This window comes from Thamnophis sirtalis, unplaced genomic scaffold, assembly GCF_051295495.1.
Source record: "Thamnophis sirtalis isolate CommonGarterSnake01/CBP01778 unplaced genomic scaffold, rThaSir2_p1.2 scaffold_4, whole genome shotgun sequence".
In the NCBI taxonomy this organism is placed as follows: domain Eukaryota; kingdom Metazoa; phylum Chordata; class Lepidosauria; order Squamata; family Natricidae; genus Thamnophis; species Thamnophis sirtalis.
In genome coordinates this window covers 120,511,757-120,527,374 of record NW_028261384.1, presented here as the reverse complement: position 1 = coordinate 120,527,374, position 15,618 = coordinate 120,511,757, and the positions used below count along the sequence as shown (strand labels likewise).

At 40.7% G+C, this 15,618-nt stretch overlaps 2 protein-coding genes across 5 annotated transcripts; one reads left to right on the top strand and one right to left on the bottom strand.

Moving 5' to 3' along the window:
• Positions 1–2,921: 2,921 nt before the first annotated feature.
• BOLA2B (bolA family member 2B) lies at positions 2,922–9,728 on the bottom strand. The gene is made up of 3 exons (XM_014063443.2): positions 9,575–9,728; positions 8,023–8,120; positions 2,922–3,200 (listed from the first exon to the last, which is right to left on the bottom strand). Exons 1-3 carry the CDS (start codon positions 9,647–9,649, stop codon positions 3,098–3,100), a joined length of 276 nt encoding a protein of 91 aa, XP_013918918.1. The 5' UTR covers positions 9,650–9,728; the 3' UTR covers positions 2,922–3,097.
• Positions 9,729–10,189: 461 nt separating this feature from the next.
• On the top strand, positions 10,190–15,613 carry SLX1A (structure-specific endonuclease subunit SLX1A). 4 transcript variants are annotated; one of them, XM_087713983.1, is made up of 7 exons: positions 10,190–10,369; positions 11,549–11,755; positions 12,143–12,194; positions 12,878–13,207; positions 13,491–13,624; positions 14,282–14,369; positions 14,625–15,613. In XM_087713983.1, the coding sequence occupies exons 2-7, from the start codon at positions 11,583–11,585 to the stop codon at positions 14,652–14,654; spliced, it is 807 nt and encodes a 268-aa protein (XP_087570109.1). In that variant the 5' UTR covers positions 10,190–10,369; positions 11,549–11,582; the 3' UTR covers positions 14,655–15,613. The 4 variants fall into 4 exon arrangements, with proteins under 4 accessions (XP_087570109.1, XP_087570110.1, XP_087570113.1 ...); XM_087713984.1 differs by lacking the exon at positions 10,190–10,369 and adding an exon at positions 10,880–10,952; XM_087713987.1 differs by lacking the exon at positions 10,190–10,369 and adding an exon at positions 10,982–11,088.
• Positions 15,614–15,618: the final 5 nt, after the last annotated feature.

Below are 15,618 nucleotides of genomic sequence, written 5' to 3'. Positions count from 1 at the left end.
TTGGTCAGTCACTAAGGTGTGAAAAATGGTCATGTCACCTTTTAGCAAATTGACCTGCAAAGAATTTAACACAATCTAATCCAGCATTTTGTTCATGCCAAATGGAAAGGAAGGAAGGAAGCAGTTCTCCTCCCCATGCCTGATACTGAAAGGCTCCCTAAGCCTAACAGAGCTATTAAAATCCTGTCCCATTTGATTACTTTGTCTTCCATGGAATGGTCTACCCATCTTCAGATCTCTTTCTTTTTTCACCCATGTATTCGCCAATGATTTCTGGCCAATCCTTTAAATGTAATCGAATTAATTAACTAATTAACCCAGGACCCTATTAACCTAGATCACCTTTCACTTGATTTAAGTATGGGGGGCCCAATTTGAATAGTTGATCAATGGTCAATAGTGGCTTTTTCCCCTCTAAAATGAAATTAAAGTTAGGAGCAGAGTTTTCATCTCCCACAAAACTTTTTAACATTGGGAGGATTTTTTCCAGGTAACCATGGTTTATTAAAAGACATAAAGCTTTGGTGACTGCAGCTCACTTTGTAAGATGTATAGATTGTTAGACTGATTTAAATTGGAGGGAGATAAGAGGAAGAAGGGTAGAAAAATCATGTTGGTTATGCAGATACAGGTGATAATGAGAGGCTACAAGTACCCTATCAGTTGACAATTCTAATGTTAAAAATCTGTTGCTGAGACCTGAGATTGCCTGAATGCTTTAGAATTTCTCATTAAATAGTGCTGATAAAAATCCTGGTGTTTTTTGTTTTAAATATATTTTGAGATCTCTCATGGTGTCTTGACAGGCCAAATCCTTGATATTACTTTGTCCTTATTTTGAGTTCTGATGTTAGTGCCTATTAAGCTTATGCCTGTTAATAAAATTTATTGGTTGGAAAACCTGTTACCAGACTCCTGGTTTTTGCCACCACAGAATAATGCAGTTCTCCTCCTACAAAGGACATTTTAAGAAACGGAGAGCAGGGACAGATACTTCTCAACAAGAATTGGTTATGCTGTGTTTTTGGATCAGAATAAACAATATATTTTTGATGCATCATTTGACCCCCACTGGTAGCCAACATTCAGATCAGCAAGACTCAACACCAAACTATCAGGCAGAAAATACAGATAAGTCTTCACCTAACCACCCTATTTAAGATGGAAAGCAACTCCGCCCCTAAGTGAAATGCCACTGCCTTCCCACTAGAAAATCAGTTTCACACCTTCCATTTTTATTTGCCTTCTAACCACCCAACTTTTTGAAATGTCTTGCATGTGTTGAAAGCAATGCAACGACACTGGGAGCCAGTGGACACATTTATACTCTCTTGAGATCTCTTCCTCTCCAGTCTCTCTGCTATGTCAACGTTAGGGATGGGTGGGGAAAGCAAGCAATTTCTGTAGGCAATCTCCCTTGTCTGATCTTCCCACCCCCAATCTCCCCAATTTTTCACCGCCAGCAGAGAAAATCGGAGAAGGATTTCAAGAAAACAAACTGCTCTTCTAAACATCAAGAATACTGTGATTGCATCAACAGTGGGAAAACGTCAGCCTCTGCTTCGCTATTTGCTTTCCGCTGCCATTGAAATGGGGGGGGGGGGGCTTGGTATTTGGGAGGGGAAGTTTTAGTACAGGAGAGATTGTAAAAAGGGAGTTTTGTTCTCACTGTCTACTGCGCATGCTGGAGACTGGTGCTTGGTGTTGGTCAAGGCCAACCGTCCTGCATACCAACCTGATGATGCTCCTTGAAGATGACTCACATGACACCTGAGGGATTTGCAGATTGGACAATGGGATGGGGGTTACCGGGGGGGGGGGGTTGGTCACATATTGATATGTATGATTTCGCACGCTTTTGCCTCAGATCTTGCTTTGCTTAGCTGCTATCTTTTCATAACCAGTAAAAGTACTCTTAATTCTGCAAAATGGAGTTAAGTGGTTTCTTTCTTGGTTGCTGAGGGAGGCCGGCTTGACAACGTCAGGCAAAAGAGAGATTTATACAATTGCATTATTTTTGATATGTAGAACAACAAACGGCTACATTTTCTTGCAATCCCTCTATCTAAGCAATTTGCTTTGCAATGGGAGGGCGGAGAAATAAACAAAGGTTGGGTGTCAAACTTGATTTCATTGAGGGCTTCTTCAGGATTATGTTTGACTTGGGGGGTGGGGGTGGCCAGGGTTGGCATGGCCAGCTTGACATCACTCATGCCAGTGGCACCTGTGGTGGTTTGAGTGCTCTGCCAGCAAAAACGGGCTCTCGATTGAGCTCTGTTTTCAGCTGGGACGGCCTCTGCAACCCTCTGCCAGTGAAAACGTAGCTCGGGAGGGCCCTCAGAAACTCCATTTTCACTGGCAGAGGCGCCATGCGCTGATCCTTTGCTGTTTCCAGGATGGCCTCACGGGCCAGATCTAAGCACCCCTATGGCTAGATCTGGCCTGCAGGCCTTGAGTTAGACATCCCTGGCACAGGACAGTGCCTATTGACTGTAATGTTGATCATATGACAGAAGGACACTGTGAAAGTTGCAAATGGTATGTAAAGTTAGTTTTTCCAACACTATCATAACTTTGAATGCTCACTGAATGACTAAGTGAGAAAACTGCTTGTACTTTAATCGAGGAATCACCAAAATAGAAACTACACACCTATCAAAACAGGCAGGGTAGCTACTGCAAATAAACAGAAAACCTCACACTCACTGATGATACCATTAGTTGACTTATATCAGCAAGTGAACAACTAAATTCAGAGTATTAAGAACTCCAACAATGTTCATTTTCAAGATTTAAACATTGAAACCAAAGAACGCTGCCTTAATAGGACAAGGCTACCTTTTCCCCAACCAGTGCAAATCTCAATATTAAAAAGGGTCTGCAAGATTCTTGGTGTGGAAATAAACAGATGATACCAATAGTTAACTCACAAACTTTCTCCAGTTTTATTTTCTGCTTCATGCTTTTTCAAACTGTCAGTGCTTCCCCTGAAGCAATTCCCACCTTGTTAAGTTCAGTTCACAGCTGCCTCTCTTTACCATCTTGGAGTTTTTGGTCTCTATAGTATTTGCTGCTTTTGTCACTGAAGAAGCTTGTCTCACTTAGCTTCTTGTTCCTTTTCCCACTGTTCAGGAGTCAGTGTTCTCTGCTCGAATGCATGAATAAGCTTCAGCTCTTCAGATAAGAGTTCATTGACCAGTCTTAAGGCAAGACAAAGAAGAAAAAGAACAAAATCGGAAAATGGCAAAGGAGAATTGGGAGTCAGCAAATGCATTCCACCTCCACAATATTTTTAGACCTGAATTGCTAATTGTTTCAAGAATGCATTACAATTACAGGTGGAACTCAAAAAAATTAGAATATCGTGCAAAAGTTCATTTATTTCAGTAATGCAACTTAAATGGTGAAACTAATATATGAGAAAAGACTCATTACATGCAAAGCAAGATAGTTCAAGCCGTGATTTGTCATAATTGTGATGATTATGGCGTACAGCTCATGAAAACCCCAAATCCACCATCTCAGAAAATTAGAATATTACATGCAATCAATAAAACAAGGATTGTACATGGAACAATATCGGACCTCTGAAAAGTATAAGCATGCATATGTACTCAGTACTTGGTTTGGGCCCCTTTTGCAGCAATTACTGCCTCAAGGCGGCATGGCATGGAAGCTATCAGCCTGTGGCATTGCTGAGGTGTTATAGAAGACCAGAATGCTTCAATAGCGGCCTTCAGCTCTTCTGCATTGTTCAGTCTCATGTCTCTCATCTTTCTCTTGGCAATGCCCCATAGATTCCCTATGGGGTTCAGGTCAGGCGAGTTTGCTGACCAATCAAGCACAGTAATCCCATGGTCATTGAACCAGGTTTTGGTGCTTTTGGCAGTGTAGGCAGCTGGAAAAGGAAGTCAGCATCCCCATAAAGCTCGTCTGCGGAAGGAAGCATGAAGTGCTCCAAAAATCTCCAGGTAGACGGCTGTGCTTACCCTGGTCTTAATGAAGCACAGAGGTCCAAAGTCCTGTTGCTCCTTGGTCCAAAGTCCTCTTTTCTGATAGAGCAACTTTTGCCAAAAGCACCAAAAACTGGTTCAATGACCGTGGGATTACTGTGCTTGATTGGCCTCTCCATTCTTCCTCCATACTCTGGGTCCTTGGTTTCCAAATGAGATGCAAAAGTTTCTCTCATCAGAAAAGAGGACATGGGACCATTGAGCAACAGGACTTTGGATCACTGTGCTTCATTAAGACCAGTGTCAACGCAGCTGTCTACCAGGAGATTTTGGCCAGCAATCTCGCCTGATTTGAACCCCATAGAGAATCTATGGGGCATTGCCGAGAGAAAGATGAGAGACATGAGACCGAACAAAGCAGAAGAGCTTTGTATGCTTGCTTATACTTTTCAGAGGTCCGATATTGTTCTATGTACAATCCTTGTTTTATTGATTGCATGTAATATTCTAATTTTCTGAGATGGTGGATTTGGGGTTTTCATGAGCTATATGCCATAATCATCACAATTATGACAAATCACGAACTTTTGCACAATATTCTAATTTTTTGAATTTCACCTGTAGTTTGGTTCACATGAGCCAAATCGGCAAAGCTGACTTTGGCGTAAAGTGTTGTGTTATGCCAGCTTTACCTTCTACCTGCATTGGAGAAGCCCTTTGGCCAATAATGTATTTCTCCAAGTTCCAAGCTCAATTTTTCAAATTTAAATTCAACCTCTAATATGCATAAAAAAACAGATGGATGTTCAAAAACAACTTTGCATATTTGTCTAAGCCATAGTTTGATTAATCATCATGATTCAATGAATTCATATGTCCCTCCTTCCCTCCCCCAAAATAAACTCCATTATGATTTTGCAACATAATGTTTAGCAACCATTTGTTTAAAAACCATGTGAAGTAACAATGGCACTGAACAGTGATTTACAACTGTCATTGCAGCATCCCCACAATTATATGTTCAAAATTTGGGTCCTTGACAACTGTCATGTATTTATGATGATTGCAGCATATGATCAACATTTATGACCTTTCCAAATAATTTCCAACAAGCAAAGTCAATGGGAGAAACTGGATTCAATTAACAAGCATATTATTCACTTAAAAATTGCAGTAATTTGCTTAACTGTGGCAAAAAAGGGTCAGAAATTGGGTGCAACTCAGTTAGCAATCATTTCATTTCATTTCATTTATTAGGTTTGTATGCCGTCCTATTCCCGGAGACTCAGGGCTGCTTACAATAAAAAGGGAGGGGATATAAAAATAAAATAAAACAAACAATTTAAACAAACAATTTAAAATACTACAACAGCCGTAACCTCGATGGGGTTGGATAGTTCAACAGCCCCAGGCCTGCCAGAACAGCCAGATCTTAACTGCTTTGCGGAAGGCCGAAAGGGTAGTAAGGATCTGGATCTCCACAGGGAGATCGTTCTGCTTAGCTAACTAGGGTGAATTGGGGGAAATTCTGGCCCCAATTATGTTTGTAACTTGAGGACTGAGAACCCCATTTCTAGAAAGATTTCTACAAATGAAACTGTTCAGAAATTTAAAAGCAATACTAACAGCCTCTGAAGCCTAAAAAACGAAGGATGGAAGTGCCATCCTTCAGGAGGAACTCAGCTGACAGCTTGGCAAGTTCACCCAGAGTTCCTTTTACAGAAAGTTCTGTAAAATTACCAAATGTGCCCACTAGAAAGAAGAGCCAAACAGGAATTTTCAGTTAACAGAGACTGAAGCTGCGTGACAGGCGCAAAAAATCAGGACCATTCATAAGACTGCAGCATAGGAGATTCATTAAAGCCTCTACAAAAGAATCTGGTCAACTGAAGTTCAGCACTAAATTTGTGCCAGATAAAAGTCAAAGGAATTCAAGAGGGGCTGAATTTAGAGCACTTGTGGAAAGCAAGGACTGTGATGATGTACGTAATGCTGCCCCCACCTCTGCCTGCTCTTCCCCTACACTATGATAGCCATTTCTGTACCCAGCCCCCGGGGCTGTGGACTTATATCAGTCCGTTGCCTGTTAGGAACTGGGGTGCACAGTCAGTCTGGTGAGCAAGCAAAGCTTCATCTGCATAAAGGGGGGATCTAGGTTCATCTGCATAAACTAGGTTCCTCATGAAACCATTCCCATCCCCTTCTTGGTCTGTGGAAAAATTGGCTTCCACAAAACCGGTCCCTGGTACCAGAAAGACTGGAGACTGTTGCTCTAGATTGGGGCAGACATAAATTAACTAAAATAAATAAATCATACATGTTTCCTTTTGGCATTAGTAACAAATAGAATTGATACCATTCTGGTTATATGAACAGGTAGCCCTTGCTTAACAACTATTCAGTCAATGAATATTTGAAGTAAGATGGTGCTGAACGAATGATATTTATGACCACTTCTCGTAGTTAAGACTGCTGCAGTGCTCCTGTAGTCATGTAACCAAAATTCAGGCACTTGGCAGCCCGCCTGCATTTACAACTGCACACCTCCTCCTACCTGCCAATCCTGTACCCCTTCTCTGCCCTTCTGATCCTTTTATTCCATTGCTCTGGATTCTACTCTGCAAGGCAGAGGTTTGGGTGGCAGGACAACCAAAAGGGCAGAGATGGGGGAGGGGTGTTAGGTGAGTGGAGGCAAGCATGCCAGAGCAGGAAAAAACGTGAAGTCCTCACAATGGCAGACAGTCCCAGCCTAACAACTGCAACCAGGTGTACTGGAACTAAGTGCTGCAGTCACACTAACAAAGGCTTTGTTCAGCAACAAAATTTCTGGTCCCAAATAGGATTATTAAGCAAGACCTACCTGTAGTTCTTTCTTAATAAACCCAATTATGGGCAATTCTGTTGCTAAGTGATGCAGTTCTGTTGCTAAGTGATGCAGTCATTAAACAAGACCACTGCTACAATTGTTAAATGAGATATCACATGCCTGTGACTTGCAAATTTACCTGGCTGTCTGAATCCAGCTGTCAGGTGCACAAAATAGAGATCATGTGACCACAGGATGCTGCAACACTTGTAATTCCCCACTAGTTGTAAAGTGCCCAATCTTGGTCATGGGGACACTGCAACAGCCAGAGGTGTGAGGACCATTTTCAATCACATTGCAACTTCTAACGATAGCTAAACAGGCCTGTTGTTAAGCAGGGTCTACTTATAGTTTCAAATACATAATTCACTTTTTTCACACAACCATACCATTAATTATGCATTTCTTTGGACATTCAACTATTTTTCCTTACATGGTTAATAATGTAAGAGAAAATGATGCAGATAAATTGTTCATTTGTTATTAAAATATTTGGAAGGATCCAAATAAAAAAGAATGTCATAGAAATGTTGTGAAGTAGCCTGAACACAATTTTGAGTACTAAAATGCAATGTTGATATCTCATAATCATGTGAGATTTAGGTAGCATTTAAAACTAGCACAGCATATTAAAAGGCAGCCTTTGTATGATCTATGCTTTTGGGACGGGGGAATCGTAATTTTTAAATGCCCACTTTACTTTTTAAAGCGATTTAATTTATCCTATGGGTTCAATACATTTCTATTTTTAAACTGGATCTATACATCTAAATCAGGATAAGGAAAGTATGAGGAAAGTATCTAATAAATAAACTGCAGAAGAAAAAGCACATCGTATATATGAGTGCATTTACTTTTCTGGACAACCTAAATCAGTTATTACCTCACAGAACCACTGCTGTTGTAGGATCAAATGGAGGAAGTGAACATTATCTACCCTATTCTGAGCACTTCAGGGGAAGTATGAGATTAAAAATTAAGGGTAGATTAAACCAATAGAGGAGCAAAAGACAAAAAGAAGGTGACCGAAGAAGCAGGAAATCATGGAAAATAAGTGTGAAGAATGCCTGATTTTTGTAGTCCCCATTTCCTAACATTTTAAAGTTTTGTATAACTGTTAGGATAATTCCAACCACTAAGGAAATAAAAGACTATTCAGTCCGTCTCCCACTGACTAAACTAGTTGTTCCTACACTTACTCACCGATGTCGTTGTAACAGTGCTTTTCCTCGGAAACATGGAGAAACTACCAAAACTTTGAAGCTTGTAGCACAGCGCCCAGGAGTAGTATCCTCTACCTCCTTACAGGGTATAAAATAAAGAAATTATTTTATAAAGAAATATACATATATAAAATTTAGAATGTAACAATACATTTAATAACCTGCATACATTTTATTTACATCCAAACATAATGGGGAAGTAAATTTTTAAAGGAGATGTTAAAAAGAATATGAAAAGCTAGTTTATTATCAGGAAATTACAGGGAATAAAAATGGAAGGGATCTCAGAAAAGAGTGCATTAGTTTAACAAAATACTATTAGAAAATGAAATGTGCACCAAATAAGCTTAATAAGAAGGAAAAAGAGTCTCAAAACACCCCAAAATTTGGGTTAAAAATATCCATAATATACCGGTAATCCTAGAAATATCTATTTTAAAACAATCTACCACTGTATTTAAGAAGCTTACCAAATACTTAAAAGAATCATAAGGATCAAATCCTACTAAATTTAGGGGAAATTATTTCTGTGTCAACATGCTTAGAACAGGTCTTCAAATAGGCTCCTGTCATTTTGGTCTGGCCTAATGTTATAGGCATTTATTATTTCTCTTTCTTTTACCTGCATTACTGTGTTGAAAGTATGATGTTATTCCCATCACTCTGGGAAGACATTTTTAAATTAGTTGGCATGACAGCAGCCTATTAAAATAGCAAACACACTCATACCCCAGCAAAGAGCAAGATTTAAAGTTAATAATGTCAATTTGACACTGAGAATTAAAAAGAGTCATTTACTTCTGAAAAAGTAGGGGAAATTTAAAGCCATTTTTCCTCAAACTATTCTAAAAGTGCTTTTCAGGAGGCAACTGGACTTTCTTGTTTTTTTAGTTTGAAGACATTTCATTTCTCATCCAAGAAGTTTCTTCAGCTCTTCCATTCCCCACCATCCAGGCAGAGCTGAAGAAGCTTCTTGGAGGAGAAGGGAAAAGTCTTCAAAGAAAAAACAAGAAAGTCTAGTTGCCTCTTGAAAAAAAGCACCTTTGGGACAACCATGACCTGGATGACTGAGAATCTCTACAGACTTCCCCCCCCAACCTGGTGTACTCTAAAGTGCATTCTCGCTGGGAGGGGATAATGGAAAACACATTCTGAAAACACCAAGTCATGAAAACTGCTTTATCCTATCAGAGAAGTAGAAGTATCTTGCAGCCCTTCAGTGGAATAATTATTTTTAACAAGAGAGGAACATTTGCATTTTTCAATAGAACGTAGACTTTTAAGCGGCACAAAACTTTAAACAACAATGGCACACTATGATTGACGGAGACGAAAACTAAGCTGGAAAATGATTAAGGCGTGTAGTTAGAAAAATCAACGTAAAATAGCATTGCAAAAGAACAAGCAAGGGTCGCCATATGCTTTAGAGGGGTTTTTTTAATCAAATTTTAGAGCAGAAAGGATGCCAGACTTAAATCGAGCCCTTTAGACTGCCAGCTTTCGGGCAGTGAAGGGGAAGCTACCCCATTTACCACGTGCTCGGCCTCGAGTCCCTGAAGCAGCCTCTCGCGAAGGGCCTCCGCGCTGAGAGTTCTGGACGGCTCCATTGCACCCCCTGAATGAAAGAGAAGCCAGGAACTTTCATTTCCGCCCTTGGGTGACGTCACATCCTCTACGTTGCAGTCTGTAGTTTACGTAGCCAATCAACTTGCAAACCATCACTCCGATGGTTTCATCCCATTTCATCCCTAGAGCAACCAAGGGAAGAGTGATACAGCAGGCCAGCCGGTCCTAAAAGTTATCCTAAAATCCTTCTTCGATGAGTCCTGTGTGCTCTCTGAGTTTGCTTGTTTTCTTGCAGACGTTTCATTACCCAAACTAGGCAACATCATCAGTGCTAGTAAGGAGTGGGGTTTTCTATTCTATTCTACTGGCTTGCCTGTCAACTGTTGGTCTTAGAGATTCTTTGGTTGGGCTGCTTATTCACGGCTTCTTTGGCAGTATTCTTGATCGAGGTATTGTTTTCTTTATTGTTGGTCTGATGTTAATCTTGAAGTTATTCTATGCTGATCTGGGTGCTGACTGCTGGAGAGATGCTTGGGTCTTTTTGTTTCTTTTTGGGCTGGGAGACTTATCTAGAGATTGTTCAATGTTATTACAGTCTCAGAAAAAGTGATTTAGCAATAGCAATTAGACTTATATACCGCTTTATACTGCTTTTACAGCCCTCTTTAAGAGGTTTACAGAGTCAGCCTATTTTCCCTCAACAATCTGTCCTCATTTTATCGACATGGGAAGGATGGAAGACTGAGTCAACCTTGAGCCAGGTGAGATTCGAACTGCTGAACTACAGGTAACTAGCAGTCAGCAGAAGTAGTCTGCAGTACTGCACTCTAACCATTGGGCCACCTCGGCTCTTTTGCATGGATTATAGATTGTGTTAATGTGTATCTGTCTATTGATGGGTGATTTGTCAGGTCTAGAAACTGTCTGAGTTTTGGGACTTGGCTTGGTCTAGGATGGATTAAACCTTCGTGGTTTAGGAATACTAAACCTTCTTTGTAATTCTATGTAAATGTATGCATACCCTTAGAGTACGAACAGTATACAGAACACATACGTATAATTTTTTAAAGTTAATATTTAAAAAAAATAAATCTAAGTTTATACTCTGACTGCAAGCCACACTTTTTAAAATGCCACCTCGATTCGCATCTCTAGAGCTCCTTCCTGTTAATTAGCTCTTCTTACGTCATCCACTTGCAGTACTGCAGTTTTTCCCCGTGTGGGCGGGACATCTCGCTGCCTTCGCCAATAGAATGTAAGCAAGGGATCGTTTGAAGAAACGGGTCAGTCGCATGGAGGGGGAGATTGCTAGGCAACGGTCTACCGTTTGCTGGGATCGCGAGGGTAGGGCAGGTTCGAAAGGGGCTTGGCGACGAGAACGGGGAAGGCTGGGGCTGGAAAGGTGCAGGGCATGACGTCACCTGTCTGCTTTATTGGTCGCTCAAGCTGCATCCGAAGGGAAAGGAGACTCTGCTAAATAGTAAAAGCCACTATATGCAGGATTAGGGTTGCATTCCAGAGTCTGGGTTGCACAGTAGGCAGAAATTCAACAGGTGCTGTTTTCCCCCCCTCCTCCACTTGGGAATGCAGGAGTTTTAATTTCAGATATTTTGGTGTGGAATCCCGTTGGTTGGCAAAAACTCACATGCCTCCTCCCTGCCATGAAGATACAAAGGAGTCGAATTTGTGATTCGCGTGTCAAAATCCTAGCAGAATAGCTCGCAAGTAGACAAAATAACACTAGGAAAGAGCTTGACCGCAATTCCAACAGCACCAGCCAGATGACTGCTAGAAAGGGATGCTGGGAATTGTAGTTCGAAAACATTTGTGAGCTACCGATTCCCTGGCAGTTATCAGCCCTGTTTGATGGATTCTGATGATGGGTGGATACAATTATGGGTGTTCAGCTTTTCTAACACTTGTTTTTTTCTTTCATGTAGGTTTCTTCAGCGTGTCCTTCCTTTTGTGTGAGAGATGGTGGTGGAAGTATGTGGCTTCTTTGGGGTATATCTACTATACTGCACCAATCCCCGTTACCAGGGGAGGATCTACATTGGTTTCACTGTCAATCCCGAACGACGCATAGACCAACACAATGGTGGGAAGCGGTGTGGTGGGGCCTGGAAAACGAGTGGACGTGGGCCATGGTAATTCTTGAGTGTGTAAAAAATGCTACGTTCGCAAATAATTTCTGAAGTTAATACAGTTCCTTCTTAGCCCCAACCAGATGTAGGGGGGGAAACTTGGGAAGCTCCACAGGACTGTTTCCCAATCTTAGCCATTTTAAGATGTGGCCTTCAGCTCTCAGAATACCCCAGCCAGCAGGTATTCTGGGAGTTGAAGTCCACAAGTCTTAACAATGACTAAGGTAAGAAAACACTGCTGTAGAAGAAAGCGTTTTTTCACTATCTGGTTTTTCTTTTTTGTGATGAGATTTGAGTGAGGCAAAAAAAAATTGAAGGCTGAAATTTGAGCTTTTTGGGACAAGTGAGTTCCTGTCCTTTTGAGTTTTATGGATTTCTTTCTTCTTGCAGGGACATGGTGTTGATTGTTCATGGTTTCCCCTCTGATGTAGCTGCTTTGCGCGTAAGGCATTTCTCAGTACTTACTTATTTTATTTTCTTTCTTTCTCAGGATTCACAGAATATGACAAGCTAAAACATGGATAGCTAGGTTGAGATTCTGTGTGTTCACCAAACCTAACTAATTTGGGATTCAGTATCTTGTGGGAACACAGCCAATTGAGTATAGATAGTTTTTGACTTACAATCATTCATTTAGTCTGTTCAAAGTTGCAACAGCACAGAAGAAAATAACTTAAAACCAATCCTAACAGTTACTACTGTTGCAAGATATATCGAAATTGGTCATGTGATCAAAATTGGGTACTTGGTAATCAACATATATTTTTGATGGTTACAGTATCCCAGGGGTTATGTGATCACTATTTGCAACTTTACCAACTGGCTTCCAACAAGCAAAGTCAATATGGGAAGCTGGACCCACTTAATGACTGCATGATTCACTTAACAACTGCAGTAATTTGCTTAATCGTGGCAAAAAAGGTCAAAAAGTTGCATGTGACTCACTTAACAACTACCTTGTTTAGCAACGGTCCCAATTGTGGTTGTAAGTCGAGTACTATGTTACTGAAAAAGCCATAGTTAAACCCTAAGAGTAGATGGACAGATGTTTCCTTTCTGTTCGTTCCTTCCTACGTTTCAGCAACCCTTTTTGATTTATCCCTTCTGTCTCTTGCTAATTTCCAGTTTGAATGGGCCTGGCAACACCCTCACTCGTCCCGCCGTCTCAACCATGTCACCCGCCGCAAAACACGGGAGCGTCAGTTTGACTTCCACTTGCGTGTCTTAGCCCACATGCTGCAAACTGCCCCATGGTGCCGTCTGCCCCTCACCATACGATGGCTCAAGCAGCAGTACTGCCGAGAGTTCCCCCCAGGCTTGGAACCTCCCTTACACATGCCCATAGCCTTTGGGCCAGTTCGAGCTGTCAAAGACACTAAGCGTGCTGAACCATCATCTCCAGAGGAACAAGTGATGACCACAAAGCATTGTAGTGTCTGTCTGAAGACTTTTCAGGTAACAATCTGGAATGCTGTGTGTTCTTTAACAAACAAAAAGGCTAGAAGTTGAGCAGATCCTAAGAGGTGAAATTGTTCTGACAAAATGGGAGCTGAACTTCTAAGATGCCACCTCTAAGGCAGAATTGGATCTGAACTGGAAGAAATAACTTTGACCAAGGAAGGGTGGGGAAGAACTGGACTTAGGGACAAAATATGGTGGCAGTTAACCCTGCATTTGTTTAGGGAGCAGCAGGTTCCTCTGGATTGAAGTGCACTCTTTCTAAAATTCTTCTCTGCAGGATGGGGATAAAGACATTCCCTTGCACTGTTTTCACCCAACTTGTACCATGGCTGCTCATATATTTTGCCTGTCTCATCTTTTCCTGGAAAAGGAACCTAATCATATCCTGCCCATCGAAGGACAGTGCCCGGGGTAAGCAATTTCTCCCGTGCATTGGGGGAATGTGGAGGGGGTATAGATGTTGGTATTCTGTCCTTCCACCTGTTTCCCAATTATTAGCTCCATTTATTTATTTATTGGTTTTTATCCCACCTTTATAGGGACGCAGTGGCTCAGTGGCTAAGACGCTGAGCTTGTTGATCAGAAAGGTTGGCAGTTCAAATCCCTAGCACCTCGTAACGGAATGAACTCCCGTTACTTGTCCCAGATTCTGCCCATCTAGCAGTTCAAAAACATGTAAAAATGCAAGTAGAAAAATAGGGACCATCTTTGGTGGGAAGGTAACAGTGTTCCGTGCACCTTTGGGGTTTAGTCATGCCGGCCACATGACCATGGACACATCTTCGGACAGCGCTCTTCAGCTTTGAAACAGAGATGAGCACTGCCCCCTAGGGTCGGGAATGACTAGCACATATGTGCGAGGGGAACTTTTACCAATCTTTATTATTTTATAACTAACTTAAGGTGACAGTGAACATACCTAACACGCCTTCCTCTTCCTATTTTCCCCATAAGAGTCCTGTGAGGTGGGTTGAGATGAAAATGTGACTGGCCTAAAGTCACCAGGCCAGCTTTTGTGCCTGATGTAAGACTAAACTAACAATATCGTGGTTCCCCCCTTTTCCTCAGCTGCAAAAATCTTATCCTTTGGGGAGATCTGATTCGTCATCATAAAGGTTGCTATGGTAACATAGAGGCCGATCCCACCTCCTCTCAGGTAAAGCTCTTACTGTTACTTTTGTGTGGTCTATCTTGAAATGTTTACTTTCTGAATTAAGTTCAACAGTTTTTATGTCCTGTTTTAATTGAAACTTTGAATTCTGAGTTAATCTTTTCTTCTTTAAATCAACATTTTTTCTTTTCACCGATAACAATTTTGGTTACAATTTAGGCAATTTCTTTATTTTTCCTATATATATTGTACCTGCTTCACTTATATCATCACCCAATATAAATTACTTTTGTGCTGCAGAAACACTGGGCTGATGAACTGCAACCATGAAGGAGGAGACCTATAAATGTGACCAAGACCTATTTCCTTGCTGAGAGTGGATCAGAGGATCTCGACATGGTTCAGCTTCTCTTAGTCTGATATCCAAAAGGCTAAAAAACTAAGTAGGGCTGGATTCTCTGCTCGTGTGGCCCACCCCAGAATCATGTAACAAACAATATTTAATGTTCATTAAGTGGAATAATTAAATTGAAGGACCATAGTCATGCTGGATGTTTACGGATTGTGAGGCAGGAATGCTTGGGAAGTGCAGAATCATTAGCTTAGATGAGAAAAACTAGTTCCAACTTTCCATTTCCAAAATTTCTGGCTGCAAAGTACGTAAGTTTGGTGTTTTTTTAGACTGAAGGAGTCAGTAAACTTAAAACAAATATGTAAATAAGATAGCTATTGTTTTATACTGTATCTATAGTGCATTGAATGCTTAAATGGATTGTAAAAAAGACACTCTGAAGTGCAGAGATTCTTCAGATAACACATTTCTGATTTTATATGGCCTTTTTCTCATTTATGCAAAGCATTTAACAAACACTTTCAGTAATTCTTACAACTCTGTTTTTAGCTTGGCATTAACCAAATATTGCAGATGAGAGGGCTTACCTAAACTCTCTAAATAAATTCATGCCTCTAAATAAATTCATGGGGTTTAAAAGTCCATCAGTTGAACCATCAAGGTAGAATTATGTTTTTAATGAAGTTAACTGACGAGTCTTTGTTGATTATGATAGTGTACAAAATAAACAAGCTTGAAAGTCTGTATTATAAAGATAGCAGTTATCCTATATGCTAAAAAGACAGCCATAGAAACTGAAGAGTATATAAAAGATCATTCCTAGAAAATAAATATTCCCCACATAATGACCACATGATCAAGCCACAGGATTTGAAGTTACTCCAGATTTTATCTGTGGTGTACTGTTTTCAAAAAGGACCCAGCTTTAAAGAAAGGTCTCCC

Coding starts and splice junctions, on each gene's coding strand:
- BOLA2B (XM_014063443.2), bottom strand. CDS start 9,649: ATGGAGCCGTCCAGAACTCTCAGCGCGGAGGCCCTTCGCGAGAGGCTG. Junction 8,121..9,574: donor GACTCGAGGCCGAGCACGTG/GTAAATGGGGTA, acceptor ATACCCTGTAAG/GAGGTAGAGGATACTACTCC. Junction 3,201..8,022: donor GCACTGTTACAACGACATCG/GTGAGTAAGTGT, acceptor TCTTGCCTTAAG/ACTGGTCAATGAACTCTTAT.
- SLX1A (XM_087713983.1), top strand. CDS start 11,583: ATGGTGGTGGAAGTATGTGGCTTCTTTGGGGTATATCTACTATACTGC. Junction 13,208..13,490: donor TCTGTCTGAAGACTTTTCAG/GTAACAATCTGG, acceptor TCTTCTCTGCAG/GATGGGGATAAAGACATTCC. Junction 14,370..14,624: donor CCGATCCCACCTCCTCTCAG/GTAAAGCTCTTA, acceptor TTTGTGCTGCAG/AAACACTGGGCTGATGAACT.